At 38.6% G+C, this 15,975-nt stretch overlaps 1 protein-coding gene across 7 annotated transcripts in view; it reads right to left on the bottom strand.

Moving 5' to 3' along the window:
* Positions 1–1,012: 1,012 nt before the first annotated feature.
* The window catches only part of IQCH (IQ motif containing H), a 191,616-nt gene continuing 176,653 nt past the window's right edge, over positions 1,013–15,975 (bottom strand). For 5 of the 7 annotated variants that reach the window (XM_004758619.3, XM_013059473.2, XM_045067602.1 and 2 more), the window contains 3 exons: positions 12,885–12,946; positions 7,567–7,675; positions 1,014–1,567 (listed from right to left, as the gene is read on the bottom strand). In XM_004758619.3, coding sequence (XP_004758676.1) covers positions 1,451–1,567; positions 7,567–7,675; positions 12,885–12,946 — 288 coding nt within the window. In that variant the 3' untranslated portion in view covers positions 1,014–1,450. Of the gene's footprint in view, positions 1,568–7,566; positions 7,676–12,884; positions 12,947–15,975 lie in introns of all 7 variants that reach the window. The other 2 variants (XM_045067600.1, XM_045067603.1) reach the window with 1 other exon arrangement.

The raw sequence follows: 15,975 nt of genomic DNA, 5'->3' as shown, positions 1-15,975 counted from the left end.
CCAGAGTGCTAATCAAAATTCACATTCAAAACTTCCCTGATAGATTTAACAGTTTTGTACTGTTAAGAGGGGTTCTCACCATGTGAAAGATGCACTGCTGTGCTGAACAAAACAGAGACAGTTTTCTTTTAAAGTCCAGAGCAGATGAGAGCCATAAGGAGACAGAGGGTTTCATTTACTCTCAGGACATGATTGTGCCAGTGAACTAATGAGTCTCTTGGACCTTATGTTGCTCTGGCTCCAATTGAGGCGAGATTCTAATGGGCATCGAGTACTTCCTATCCGTCAAGTGTCTGGACAGTGGGCCCCTCATATGGATTAGAATGATCTGGCAAGAAAAGGAGGTCATCGTTGTACCTAGCCCAGGCAGGAAACCTGGCTAATTAATGTATTTCCAACTATAGCAAAACAAAAGCTGATACACACAAAAATGCCGACTTTAGGCAGAAGCTCTGAGCTTGCGGCTGAGGCACCGTTAAAAATTATTGAAATTCCATACATAAAACAGTATGCCTAGTTTCACCAACACATTAAAATATTTTTAAAGACATAAAGGTTATTCTTGAAAACAGCAATGCGATTTTGGTGTTGTGACTTGGATATTTCACCCTTCTGGAAAGCTGGGTGTTTCTGAAATGTTTTGAATAATTGAGAAGGGAATGCTAAGAGTTAGTGTCAGCGCTGCATAATTTTAACAATTTGCACTTTAAAAAGGTACTGTTGAATTATGATTGTACAAATCCTACTGCCGTATTAAATGGAGAATTAGAGATTACCAACGTTTATTCATGCTAGAGGGCTCGAGTGATGCTATATATTAAACTAAGAGCAGATACTGCCACCTAGATAAATTCTGATGCCCTTGTTAACTAGATGTTGGCTTAACACCTTACTTTTTTGAGAAATGGTAACAACAGACAATAGTGGCTTGGAACAAGGAAAAATACAATGAATGATAGAGGGTCACTTTAAAAATCCATGTAAATGTAATTTTCTTGGGGAAAAGAAGATCCGTTTTGCCAAATAGCAATGACTAAGATTTTATTCCATTTTTTTTTAAATGCAGAAGACAAATTACTCTTAGAAATAGGAGGAGAAAACTTTATAAGGCATAAACAAAAGCTCCATATAATCCTGAGGTTTATAAGGAGGTAGGTGCAGAAGTGATAACAGTAAGACTTGTAACTTTCTTATTAGGTTATTTCTTTCTGACCTCTGGAAGAAGAAGAGATTGTTTGATACTCAAATAAAAGCACACACAGGTTTTAGTTTAATAAGTAAAATAAGATCACTTAATAATTTTTTTTAAAAGAAGAGCATTACATTATAATCTGTTTTGATACACCTCCTAGCACACAAAACAAACCAACTCCATTCCCCACTTTGATTCCTTTGTTGCCTTTTTTTGACTCCAGATTGAATAAAAAAATCAGCAATATTCCAGGAGCATTCATTTATCAGGTTTAGAAAGGTTTTTGTCATCTTTGGACTGTTTTAGCTCTTCTTCAAATCTTATTTTGTTTTCCTCTGTTACTCCTAGAATGGCTTCAATGTCATCAATGGCCGTCTGTAAATGAACAATAAAAGTAATATTCATTACTTAAAGACCTCTTACAACTCTTCCTCCCCACCCCACCCCCCCGCCCCAATTATTTGCTCCTTTTTGGAGTTAGGTATAATTTAGACCAGTTAAACTCAAAGTGTGTTTTGCTAACTAAGACTCATCTATAAATTGTGTCATCAGTCGTGAAATAATTGAGAGTAAAAAAAATTGAAAGTAAGGATTTGGAAACATTTATAGAAATTTTTATGGCTGCTAAATCAAATGGAAAAAAAATGGGCTCCTATTTTATATGTCTTTAATTTTTTTCATTTCATTTTTCTAGTAATTCATGTTTGTTGTATTTTACAAAAGTACTGATCCATGGTAAGTTGGAAAAAACAAAACTTCACTATAGATAATTTGAGAAGCATTGGTCTAGTCATCCTAAAATGAGAGCTAGTAGGCTGATGGGAGTATTTACTTCCATTGTTTTTTTTCCCATTGGGCAGAAAAATGGCACATTTCCCTTTTATTTTTTTTAGCTATTTTTTATTGAGGTACTATTCACATGCCTTAAAATTCACCCTTACAAACAGTTCAAATCAGTAGTTTTCAGTGGGTTCACAAGAAACCATCATTATTATGTAATTCCAGAAAAATTTCAGTACCCTATATAGAAACTCTATGCCCATTAGCAGCCTTTCCTCATTTTCCCCTTCCCTTAGCTCCTGACAACTGTTAATCTACTCTCTGTCACTATAGATTTGCCTACTGTGGACATTTCATATAAATGGAATAATAGCCTTTTGTGCCTGACCTTCTTCACTTAACATAATATTTTCAAGGTTCATTTGTGTTGTAGTGGATCAGAACTACATTTCCTTTTTATGCCTGAGTAACACTCCATGTTAACTATGATCTATTTTTACCTTGGCTGTTTACACTTTAGGTATTGTGTCTAAGAAGGCATTGCTAGCTACAGGCTCATGAAGATTTATTTATACCTGTGTTTTCTTCTAAGAGTTTTATAGTTGTAGCTCTTACCTTTGGGTTTTTGATCCATTTTTATTTAGTTTTTATATATGCTATGGAGTGGAGGTACCACTTCATTCATTTGTATGTGGATATCTGTTTTCTCCAGCACCATTTGTTTAAAAAACAGTATTTTTCCCATCAGATTGCTTTAGCATTCTTGTCGAAAATCAATTGACTACAAATGTATGGGTTTATTTTGGATTCTCAGTTTTATTCCATGGTTCTACTTCTATTCTTATGCCAGTACCACTCTTGATTATCATAGTTTTGTTGTTTGTCTATTTTTGAAAAGATTTTATTTATTTATTTTAGAGATAGCAAGGACAAGTGGGAGGGAGGTGTAGAGGGAGAGGGACAAGCAGACTTGTTGGGCCCAATGCCCTGGCTTAATCCCATGTCCCTAGATCATGACCTGAGACGAAATCAAGGTCAGATGCTGAACTGACTGAGCCATCTAGACACCCCACTGTAGTTAAGTTTTAAAGTTGAGAAGTGTAATTTCTCTTTGTTCATCGTTTTCAAGATTATTTTGACTATTCTGGATCCTTTGCATTTCCATAGGAATTTTAGGATCATTTTGTAAATTTCTGCAAATAAAGTCAGCTGAGATGCTGATAGGAATTGGTGTTGAATCCATAGATCTGTCTGAGGAGTATTATTGCCATCTTAACAATATTAAATCTTCCACTCAATTTGTTTAGATCTTCTTTCTTTTATGATGGACAGATCTTGTACTTCTTCTGTTAAATATATTCCTAAATTTTTTTATTCTTTCTGATGCTATTATAAATGGAATTAAAAAAATTTTTTTTGAATTTAAATTTAAAATTAAAAAAATTATTTTTGGATCATTCGTTATTAGTATATAGAAATACAATCAATGTCTCTATATTGATCTTGGGTCTTGCAACTTTTCTCAACTCATTTATTAGCTCTAACAGGTTGTTTTTGGGTTCTTTAAGATTTCTTAAATACAGGATTGGGGCGCCTGGGTGGCTCAGTGGGTTAGGCCGCTGCCTTCGGCTCAGGTCATGATCTCCGGATCCTGGGATCGAGTCCCGCATCGGGCTCTCTGCTCAGCAGGGAGCCTGCTTCCTCCTCCTCTCTCTCTCTCTCTCTGCCTGCCTCTCTGCCTACTTGTGATCTCTCTCTGTCAAATAAACAAATAAAATCTTAAAAAAAAAAAAAAAGATTTCTTAAATACAGGATCATGTTATTTGTGAATAGAGATAGTTTTACTTCTTTCTTTCCAATCTGGATGCCTTTATTTCTTTTTCTTGCTGAATTGCCCTGGCTACAACCTCTAGTACAGTGATGAATAGAAGTGGTGAAGGCAGACATCCTTGTCTTGCTCCTGATCTTAGGGGAAAGACTTTTAGTCTTGCACCATTAACTATGATGTTAGCTGTGGGCTTTTGCTAATGCCCTTAACAGGTTGAGGAAGTTCCCTTCTATTCCTAGGTTGAGTGTTTTTAGGAAATATTGTTATATTTTGCTAAGTGCTATATCTGCACCACCTTCCATTTTTTTTTCAGTCTTGGTAAATCCTTCTTTACAGACTGAAGATACTTACTAGAATTACCACTGGGGGTGGTAGATAGAAAACTTTACTAAAAATGAATCTATTTTGCTTTTTGCCTGTGGTTTCCAGTTGAGTCCTCTGAGTTACTTTACCTATTCAAACATGATGAAGGCCCACACTAGGAATCAGATGCAGATTTTGGTGATCAGTACACTATTCACAAAAACAGGTGCAATGATCAACGGAACAGAACAGAAAACCTAGAAATGGACCCAAGACTATATGGTCATCTAATCTCCAACAAAGCAGGAAAAGAATATCCAATGGAAAAAAGACTATCTTTTCAACAAATGGTGTTGGGAATACTGGACAGCAACATGCAGAAGAATGAAACTGGACAACTTTTTTATATCATACACAAAAATAAATTTAAAATGGATGAATGTGAGACAGGAAGCCATCAAAATCCTAGAAGAGAACACAGCAGCAACTTCTTTGACCTCAGCTGCAGCAATGTCCTACTAGACACATCACCAGAGGCAAGGGAAATAAAAGCAAAAATTTGGACTCCATCAAGATAAAAGTCTTCTGCACAATGAAGGAAACAATCAACAAAATTAAAAAAACAACCTATGGAATGGGAGAAGATAGTTGCAAATGACATATCTGATAAAGGAGTAATAGCTAAAATCTATAAAGAACTTATCAAACTCAACACCCCCAAAATAAATAATCCAGTTAAGAAATTAGCAGAAAACATGAACAGACACTTTTCCAGAGAAAACATTTAGATAGCTAACAGATACATGAAAACATATTCAACACCACTCATCATCAGAAAAATATAAATCAAAGCTATGATGAGATACCACCTCACCACCTCACACCTGTTAGAATGGCTAAAATTAACAACACAAGAAACAACAGATGTTGGTGAGGATGGGGAACACTCTAACACTGTTGAGGGGAATGCAAACTGGTGCAGCCACCCTGGGAAACAATATAGAGGTTCCTCAAAAAAGTTAAAAATAGAACTACCCTATGATCCAGCAATTGCACTACTAGGTGTTTACCCAAAGGTTAAAGGTTTATGCAAAGGATGCAAAAATACTGATTCAAGAGGCACGTGCACCCTGATGTTTAAAGCAGCGTTATCTACAATAGCTAAACTGTGGAAGGAACCCAGATGTTTATCAACAGATGAATGGATAAAGAAGATGTGATATATATATATATCACATCTTCACCATATATATAGATATATACCAATATATATATCTATATATAGATATACCAATATATAATATATAAAGATATAGATCTATATCTTTATGTAATATATCTTTATATAATATTTGTATAAAGATATAACATATATTATATTTATATATATATAATTATATATTTATATATATAATTATATATATATAATGTATAAAGATATAATATTATATATATATTTATATATAATATATAATATTTATATATTTATATATAATATATATTATATCTTTATACATTATATATATAAATTATATATATATATAATTATATATATAATATATATATTATAAATATAATATATATTATATCTTTATACAAATATTATATAAAGATATAGATCTATATCCTTTATCTATTATATAAAGATATAGATATAAATATATATAAATATATCTATAGATATAATACATCTATAGATATAAATATATCTATATCTTTATATATTATATATTGGTATATCTATCTATATATAGATATATATATTGGTATATAGATATATATAGGTATATATTAATATATTATATTATGTATAATATAATATAATATATCTATATATTTTTATAAATATATATCTATATATTTATATATATTTATAGATATCTATATATCTATATATATATAAAGAATAAAAAAATAGAATAAAATCTGGCCGTTTGTAATGACATGGTTGGAACTAGAGTGTCTTATGCTAAGGCAAATAAATCAGTCAAAGAAAGACAAATACCGTATGATTTCACTTACATGTAGAATTTAAGAAACAAGACAGATGAAGATATGGGAAGGGGCAGAAACAAGAGAGAGGAAGGGAGAAAGGGAAGCAGACCATAAGAGGCTCTTTTTTTTTTCTTTTTTTAAGATTTTATTTATTTATTTGACAGACAGAGATCACAAGTAGGCAGAGAGGCAGGCAGAGAGAGACAGAGAAGCAGGCTCCCTGCCGAGCAGGATGTGGAGCTCCATCCCAGGACCCTGAGATCATGACCTGAGCCGAAGGCAGAAGCTTTAACCCCCTGAGCCACCCAGGTGCCCCAAGAGACTCTTAAAAATAGAGAACAAACTGAGGGTCGGTGGAGGGAGGTGGATGGGGTATGGGCTAGATGAGTGATAGGCATTAAGAAGGGCATTTGTTGGGCACCTGGGAGGCTCAGTGGGTTAAAAGCTTTGTCTTTGGCTCAGGTCATGGTCTCAGGGTCGTGGTCTCAGGATCCTGGGATTGAGTCCTGTGTTGGGCTCTCTGATCAGCAGGGATACTGCTTCCCCCTCTCTCTGCCTGCCTCTCTGCCTATTTGTGATCTCTCTGTCTCTGTCAAATAAATAAATAAAATCTTAAAAAAAAAAAAGGCATTTGTTGTGTGATGGGCACTGGGTGTTATACGTAAGTGATGAATCACTAAATTCTATACCTGAAACCAATTTTATACTATATGTTAACTAACTAGAATTTAAATAAAAAATTGAAATTAAAAAAATACCAAGTGTTCATCTCTGTTTGGCCTGTGTTTCAAAAACTCTTGTGTGGATCTTGCTCCTGTTTTCTTGCTTTTGTTCATATTTCTACAGTTTGGAGACTTTTGATTAATTACACACAACTAGCTTTCATGGTCCAACATCTTTAAAGGCCATTTGGAAGCTTCAAACAGATTAGTGATGAAATTTCTGCCCCAAATTGGAGAAACAGTGTGTGGGGTACATGGCCCATGTCTGCGCTGAGGGCTTTTTCTGTTTCTCTCTTCTCCACATTATCTTTCCTGGGGTCTCAGAACTCCTCTGGTCCTAGAAATGTGGCCTCCCCAGGAATCCTTGGCCAGATACTGCGTTATCTGCAAATAAGTAGGTTACATTCAGGGTTTTTGGTGGTGACTGTCTCTGTGTCGGTTTCATTGTGACGCTTCAGCGTCACCTCTGATCTCAGAGAGCCATGTTGTTTTGTAAACTGGGTTTGGAAATGGCAGCAACTTAAAACAAGTCTACTATATTTCAAAGAAAAAATTTCAAACTATTAAATTTAACTAACAGGTTCAGTGGGAACCTTATAATATTGACCCTGTGCATTATAAGATATGTACTGCTTCACGATAAAAAAAAAAAAAAAATGGTTTAGCACTTGTTTACAATACAGCATGAGGTATTTTCAGTCCTTGTATAGAAATTAACCAGAATCGTTAGTTAATTAACACCTCACCTTAAAATTGGTCTCGCCTTGCATATTAGGTGCTGATATTTCTTGATGGATGATGAAGAGATTTCGAGCAAAGGTCATGAGGACCCCCTGGAGATCTTCACCGATTGTTCTGTTAATGATATCCAAACAAATGAGTTTACCAACGATTCCCCTCACATGCTTAAAAACAATCACCCTCTCATTTGTGCCTGTCTGGTGGTGGAATTTAATGAGTATTTTCAATCTCACAAGGTGGCAATCTTCAGGGAGGTATGAAAGATGAGGCTCCATTTTAACTTGTCAACAAAGAGGATTTGTGTAATAAATATTTTTTATTAATCAACTTAGCAGAATATAAGAATAGCTTCCGTCATTCCTAGCGAAAGGCTACCACTGAGCTAGGACGGTAGTATTAGCTCATTTAAAAAACTGTCGAGATTGGTGTGTAAGAGAATTGTTGCTACGTATAATTCATACCTGACAATTTCTATGCCTACAGAGATATCTGCACCTCGATATCCCAGAGACTTTTGTCTGGGGCTTATTTTCTATTTCATGTATGCAAGCAATTCCTTGCATGAGGAATGCCCCATCCGTGTATGTATGTATAAGTCTGCCCCATCCGTGTTCCTAGGAGAATGTGCCCCATTCCTGAACAGCCAGCTTTATAAAGCCGAACACACACTCGAAGGTTTCAGAGACAACTCACAAATCATCCTGTAGAATTTCACTGTGGCCAGTGAACATTTCCAAACGACAAGACTGTTGGAAGTTGTAGCTTTGAAACAAAACTGCAAGGTATTGCTTCTAGTTATTTTGTGAACTTTCCGTAGCAAAAGGGAAAAAATGGATTAAGTGAATGGATTGATTTTTAAGAATTGTTCTGTCTTGAGGGTGTGAAACTAAAGAGCTTCCCCTTAAGGCAGCTTCAGAGAACTTTGAGTTACTTGCTTCCCAGTTGTTGCCTGTAAATAAGTCATTTTAGAGTGTAAGCCTTCAACACTCCCAGTGGCGACCTTCCAACCTGACTGGGCTTTCCCGTAGGTCAGGCTGGGAGCAGAAAGCTTCCCAGGCTCCAGGCAGGAGACTGTTTGTCCTGCCACTGGCAGTGTGACCTTGGGGGGAAAGCTACTTTAAGATCTGTGAGTCTTCATTCCTTTTTTTCTGAAATGAAGGAGTTGGGCTGGATTAGTGCTTCCGTACTTTTGGAGTTGCAGTCCTCAAATCCAAGGACTGCCCACCCTTCTCACAGTTACCCAACGTTAGCTTCTATTGCCTCTTTTAAGAAACTAATAGCCAAAGGCAACTTCAGAGTCAACAATTTTTAAAGTGATTTATTTTATTTATTTTTACCCTTTATTGCCACAGACTCAGTATGTTGGTATATATTAGACCCTGGTGCCTTTTTTTTTTTTTTAAGATTTTATTTATTTATTTATTTGACAGAGAGATAGAGCCAGAGCGTACAAGCAGGGGGAGTGGCAGAGGGAGAGGGAGCAGCAGCTCCCAGCTGAGCAAGGATCCCAAGACCCTGGGAACATGACCTAAGCCGGAGGCAGATGCTTAACTGACTAAGCCACCCAGGTGCCCTAGACCCTGGTGCTTCTTAAAATAGCAGATTCTCAGGCTCTACCTCAGATCAGCAAAATCAGATTCTTTGGGTTTGGGATCCGGGAAAGTATAGTTTCGCGTAGACCCTCAGATGATTCATATATATACATATATATATATGATTGAGGCCCATATTTTAAAAAAATTTGTGTGTGTGTGTGTATGTATGATCCCAGATCCACACATGGATTCATGCCTCTATTGTCATCTCTCCTTAGCCTCCTGGGGTCCACGGTCCCCAGGTTGTGAACCAAGCAGCCAGATAGACTCTTAAGTCCTCTTCCCTATTAACTCTTTTCTAGAATTTCCTTCATTTTTCCTACCGTGAAATTTCTTCTCTAATTCTGCTATTGCCAGAAATATACTAGTATAAACAGAGTCCATATGAAGTTATCCTGGCAAAGCCAGACTGCAGAATTCTTGTCTGTAAGGTCATCACTCTTGGTGCTCTCCCCTTTCCTAAAGAGCTGGGTGACTAACATCTTCCCCTGAGGTGAACCGATTGTAAGGAAGCCAAACAAAGCCCAGCTAGCTCAGCAAAAGCCTCTTCTTAAAGCTCCACAGAGAAAATCAACACAAACAGCACAAAGAAGGAAAGTTTGTATTTGTTCATCTTTTTCTCTCTCGATATGAATTCTAGAAAGCAAAGACTCTCCCCTGGTCATTGTCTACTAACTCATCTGTTCTCAACCTCCGTGTCCACATGTCTGAGCCACTCCTGATGTGCTAACTGTAATTCCACTCATCTATTGCACAGTCAAGGAAGTACAGCTACATGCAAATGAGAATTTGGGGGATAATCTTGAATCCTACCTAATACTCAGAAGAAGTAAACTAACAAACTTGGGACAGACTTGCACAGGTAAGTGATGCCCTTCAGTAGAGAGAGAACGTCTTCCATAATAGGGTTCCCCGTGTAAAGGGGCCATACAGTGTTGGTAAAGCACACTAGATTCAGGGTCCAGAGACACAAGCTACTGTGTGACACCGGTAAACCACCTCCCTGCTTGAAAACCCAGTTTCCTTTCTACTAGGAGAGTCCGTTAATCCCCAGGGTCCTTCCTAGCTCCAACATTCCCTGGTTCTGTGACTGCAGGAAAGGATGAGAAAGATGAGATAGAAAATAGCAGACAAGGCTCTAGACTCTTCAGGAGGCCCATGTTGATCAACAGTGCCCTTTTCTATAGGATCGGTGAGTAGCAGTACCATCTAGAAGGTACAGTATTAGGACAATTGCCACCACCAAAGCTAGCCTTCAGGTAAAGACATTCCTGCTTGAAATCTCAGGAGCAGGTGTAGGGATAGTTGGGCGAGCTCCTCGTCGTCACCGGCCTAATTATTCATTCTGTAGGCTTCAGCATCAAACCAACCTCACTGCTCAATCAGTTTGATGAGTGGGGAGTTCCTTTTTCATATAACTCTCTTCTGTCTCCTAAATTCCCTGAAGCTCTCCTCTTGCCTGGTTCCTCTGTGCCCAAGTACCCTCCTGGATAAGTCTTCCTGTGGCCCATACTGTGGGAGCTCTGCCTCTGCCCTGTTAATACTATCCCCTTCTCATCCTGACAGTTGGAGGACACAAGTTCTGCTTCTGCATGTCAGCCTCTGGTGGGTTTTGCCACCTGCTGGCAGGCTTTCCTCATGCCATCCTCTTGCTGGCCTGGATCTGTAAAAGCAGCCTCCTCCTGGAGCTCTTATGGTCGTGCTCCCCCCAGCTAACTCTCTGGATATCCTTTCACTCTTTGCAGTTGAACTTTCCTGATGCTGTGAGCTGGTTGCTCCTTGGGATGGTCTCCTGGCACGTGAACTCCTTCGTGTGTGATTTCCCTGGCTGCTCTTCTCCCAACACCTGCGGGGTCCTGTCCCTCCCAGCCTCATTCCAAGTGCATGAAGGTTTGTGTCATTCTAGTCCTGGCCCAGCTTTTTCTTTGCAGTTTACTTTCATGCCAACCAATACCTAGTAGGGTATGGCTCATGTCTCTGTGTTCTGATTTCTAGTTCTTGTACTTAACCATCCCATCTGTCTGAATTCCTAAACTTAGACATGTACTTGGACCTGGAACTTTACCTGCTTAATTAGACTCATTCTAATTCTGGAAAATACAAAGTTCTCCAGCTTGTCAACTTTAAATCCATTGACTGACTGGTTCTCCCACTCCCAGTAACTGCCTGGTGGCCTGTGTCCTGCCACAGCCCTGGACATATTAACTCATTTACTTATTTACAGACTGTCCATGAGGCACCCCATTAGCTTCATGAGAGCAGGGACTTGTCTTTTGGTTCACTGCTATATGCCTAGCGCTTAGAACTGTGCCACAGTTGATAAAATGCTTTTGAATTTTCTGGTAGTGAAGGTAGGGCAGGGAGGGAGCTGATGGATAGAACATCACTGGGAAGCAAAGGGTAGCTCCTTCCCTGCACATGCACAGAGGTGTTCCTGGCCCTGCTCTCCTCCTGGAGGTACATATCCAGGCAGAGAAGATGCATGTGTACTTTTTGGGGTGTTCTGTCTCATCCCTGGTGCTCTCCTGGCAGTATAAAAAAAGAGTGGGAAAGAGAGGCTAAAATAACAGTGAAGGGACTCTTCTGACATGGCCCAGGACATTTTACATGTTTATGGGACCTTGGGGAAAGGGGGAGACTGAAGGGGATGACTCAACCAGCCAGGTCTCCACCCCAGTGAAAAGTAGCATTGAAGACTGTAAACACTAGATTAAGCTATTAGCCACATTCTGGCTATAAATGTGGAGGAAACCAAAACATTAGCATGAGTTCAAAGGGATGGCTGCTGTAATGGACAGTGCTGTGGTAAAACAAAGGACCACACTTTGGAGAAGGGAGTTGAGACCTGTCCTGTGCACATCTTTGCCCATTTCAGTGTGCAGCTCTTGGGACCAGTTTCTAGGGGACTGAGCACCTAGGGGACACCGAGGCTATTCAGGACACTGATGTTTAGTGGAGGAATGGAGTCTTATTTGGTGCTCTTATTTGAGTTTCATGGTGTTTCACGAGACCATTACATTAATGTGTATAATGTGTGTAATCCTTTCGATGTGAGGCCACAATGTCTACACTAGTGTAGAAGTCAGAAGGAAGAAAAATACAGGGCAAATGGTTTCCCAGCAAGTTAATTTAAAGGTGTCCAAAGGCCATATTCCAAGATATGAAGTAAGATTGTACAGTTTGAATCCTAGATCAGAAGACAAATTTGCTAGCTCTCCAGATTATGCTGGGGAGAAATTTGCAGGACATAGGAAACAGCAGCCTCCTGAGTGATGCTAGCAGGACTCTTCTTAGCATACATGCATCGGGGCTGAAATTGGAGCTGAGGAGGGGCTATGGACCCTGCTTTTGGGGGAACATATTGTCAAGTCACCAGAACACTTTGCTAAGCATGCCAGAATGACAACTGCCCTTCTAAATATGGGTGTCTGAACCTGGTCCTCCTCAGTCAGGTTTATTGTGACTTATATGTGTATGTGTTTGGGTGTAGTATGCTGTTGGAACTAGCCTCTTCCCCATCAATTCTGGATAATTAATCGGTTATATTTATGAACCTCCACTGACACATCTAAAGTCATTTTATGAAATGCTTGAAGATCTAAATAAAACAAGATAAACTCCTAATAAATCAGCATGCTGATTAAAATGCATGAGAAGCATCATTCTTACTGGTTGTTATGGTCTATCTTTGTAGCTTATCACATCTCATAGACACACTTTATACTCACAACATTCCCAACTTGTCTCTCTTGAGGTTTTCATATAATATAAAAATAGTTCCTTGTTTGTCCTAGAAAATTTGAATGGGGAGAAAAGAAATAGCTTGTTATCTTAGAAGCAAAGAAAACATACTGCACCAAGACCACTAAGACTGACTGGAATCAAAATCCAGAGCTACCTTCAAATATTGTGAAAACCACATTTGCAAAATCTGTCTCCAGAATATAGAGTAGATATGTTCTGGGACAGTATTATTAATTGAGATATAATTCATATAACACATTGTATAAGTTTAAGGTAACAACGATACCTCAATATGATACATTTATATATTGTGATATAATTACCATTGTAGCCTTAGCTAACACTTCTATCACATTCTATAATTATCATTTCTTTTTTATGGTGATGACATGTAAGATCTAGTCTCTCTGAAGTTTTGAAATATATGATACAGTATTGTTGACTATATGACTATGCTCTGCATTATTTATCGACTAGTTGCAAGTTTGTACCTTTTTTTTTTTTTAAGATTTTATTTATTTATTTGACAGAAAGCGAGATCACAAGTAGGCAGAGAGGCTGGCAGAGAGTGAGAGAGGAGGAAGCAGGCTCCCTGCTGAGCAGAGAGCCTAATGTGGGGCTCGATCCCAGAACCACGGGATCACGACCTGAGCCGAAGGCAGAGGCTTTAACCCACTGAGCCACCCAGGCGCCCCGAGTTTGTACCTTTTAACAATATCTCTGCAATTCCCTTACTTCCCATTCAATTCAGTTTCTGAGCTCAGCATTTTAGTTCCAAATATAAGTGATATTATACACTGTCTTTGGCTTATCTCACTTAGCATAAGGCCCTCAAGGTCCACCCATGTTGTTGCAAATGGCAGGATTTCTTTCATTCTCATGATTGAATGATATTCCATCATATATACACACCACATTTTCCTTGTTGATTCATCTATCGGTGGACACTTAGGCTGTTTCCATGTCTGGTGAAAAATGCTGCAGGGAACATGAGGGTACAGATATCTGGGCGCCTGGGTGGCTCAGTGGGTTAAGCTGCTGCCTTTGGCTCAGGTCATGATCTCAGGGTCCTGGGATCGAGTCCTGCATCGGGCTCTCTGCTCAGCAGGGAGCCTGCTTCCTCCTCTCTCTCTCTGCCTACTTGTAATCTCTCTCTGTCAAATAAATAAATAAAATCTTTAAAAAAAAAAAAGGCATTTTCTTTCTTTCTTTCTTTCTTTCTTTCCTATTTAAAGATTTTTAAAATTTATTTGACAGAGAGACAAAGCAAGAGAGGGAACACAAGCAGTGGCAGAGGGAGAGGGAAAAGCAGGCTTCCTGCCAAGCATCCATCCCAGTGATGAGGGAGCAGGAGGCTGACTGAGGACAAAGCAAAAGCTGGCACCTTGCACCCCCTCTCCACCCACTCCCCTCAGTAATATGTGTGACATTCCTCAGGCACCTCTGGCTGCCCTAAAAGAAAAACAAATAGTTAACTTGCAGAGATCACAGTCCTGCAAGACAGGAGTCTTCCTTGGTTTACCAATGTCCTAGATATTTACAACAAAGAAGCTATCTAACAATAGCACAATTTCCAGAGGCAAATAACTCAGTTCCTCAAGCCCTAAATAAAGTTAAATTTCTTCTAAACCCAAATCTCACTAACAAGGACACTTGATAGGAGAAATGTGAAACTTTATCTCTAAATCTCCAAGGTAGTGTCAAGAATCATTCCCAAGCATATGGCCCACTGATATACATCTAAAGGGTCTCACAAGAAGATTTTTACTACTAGTAATGAACAACCTTTCTCCCAACAATAACTAGCTCCTCAAGATCCTGGAGACCTTGCTTCCAAAATTCCTTAGAGACTAACATCACCCCCTTTACCTCACCTTCCCTCAACCGCAGGGTACATAACCTGCCATCCCTCACAACCCGGCACAGCATCTCCGTCTGCCCACGGGTCCTGTCCCTGTGCTCTAATAAATCACCTTTTTTGCACCAAAGATGTCTTAAGAATTCTTTCTTAGCCGTTGGCTCCGAACCTAACCCCACCAAACCTCACCTAGGTTCAAGAACTTCATCACCAGGACCCTGAGATCATGACCTGAGCCGAAGGCAGACACTTAAAGACTGAACCACCCAGGCACCCCCAAAAGGCATTTTCATAGGCATCATCCAAACTCAAGATCTTTGGAAGGTATCTGACTTTTAGCTCACTTCCTGGGTGATTCTCTAGCAAATCAAAATCTGAAAATCACTATTCTGAGCACAACAGGTAAAGAAGCATAGGGAAACAATTTTTTGTGTGTGGAAAATAATATTTTAACAGAAAACTGTATGTGGTCTGTGGCACACCCTACTGCCTTGATTCTATGGGAAATATTTACAACTCTGTAAGTCCTAAGTGACTGAGAGACAAATACTCTGCAGTCTGGGAAAGGTTCAGCTGATTTTTCTCACCTGCTTCCCTTGTGGAAAAACCAGTTTTCTCTCTACCTGCGTATCATTTCAGTATTCCTGACCTATAAAAATGTCTGAGTTTTTTTGATTCTTTTTTGTACTGGTGATAACATCTAATTTCTCTGTTAAGTAAAATATCATGTTTTTATTTTTGCATCCATATGAGAGGCATGATTTTATCCTTTTTTGAAAACTATCTTTAAACCGTTTTCTCCAAATAAATAAAAAGTTAACACTGGAGTTGTCCAGTAGTGGAAATGGCTGCCCTGTGAAGTCGTGAACTCCTCATCACCGGAAGTCCAAAAAAATAACTATTTTTGAGATTTGGTTGAAGAAATTACATGCCAGAATTAAGACTACTTATTGACTCCTCGTTTTGTCAGGAAACATGGGCATTAGGACAGGCATTGGATTAAAACAGTGGCTCTCAATGCTGGTTGCACATTAGAAACATCTGAGTGCTTTAGAAAATATAATGCCTGAGCCCTACCTCTAGAAATACTGGAGTGAGCCCGAGGTACAGTGTTATGCTGAGCCTTATTTGAGCCTGAGGCAAAGGAAAAATTAGTATGCCTTAATTTAAAATTATGATATTTTGTTGGCCATGGATTTTTTTTTGCATTCATTTTT

This window comes from Mustela putorius, unplaced genomic scaffold (assembly GCF_011764305.1).
Source record: "Mustela putorius furo isolate JIRA1106 unplaced genomic scaffold, ASM1176430v1.1 tig00003896_pilon_pilon_pilon, whole genome shotgun sequence".
NCBI classification, from domain to species: Eukaryota; Metazoa; Chordata; class Mammalia; order Carnivora; family Mustelidae; genus Mustela; species Mustela putorius.
Note: the sequence above shows the minus strand (reverse complement) of the source record. Positions and strands in the feature narration are given on the sequence as shown.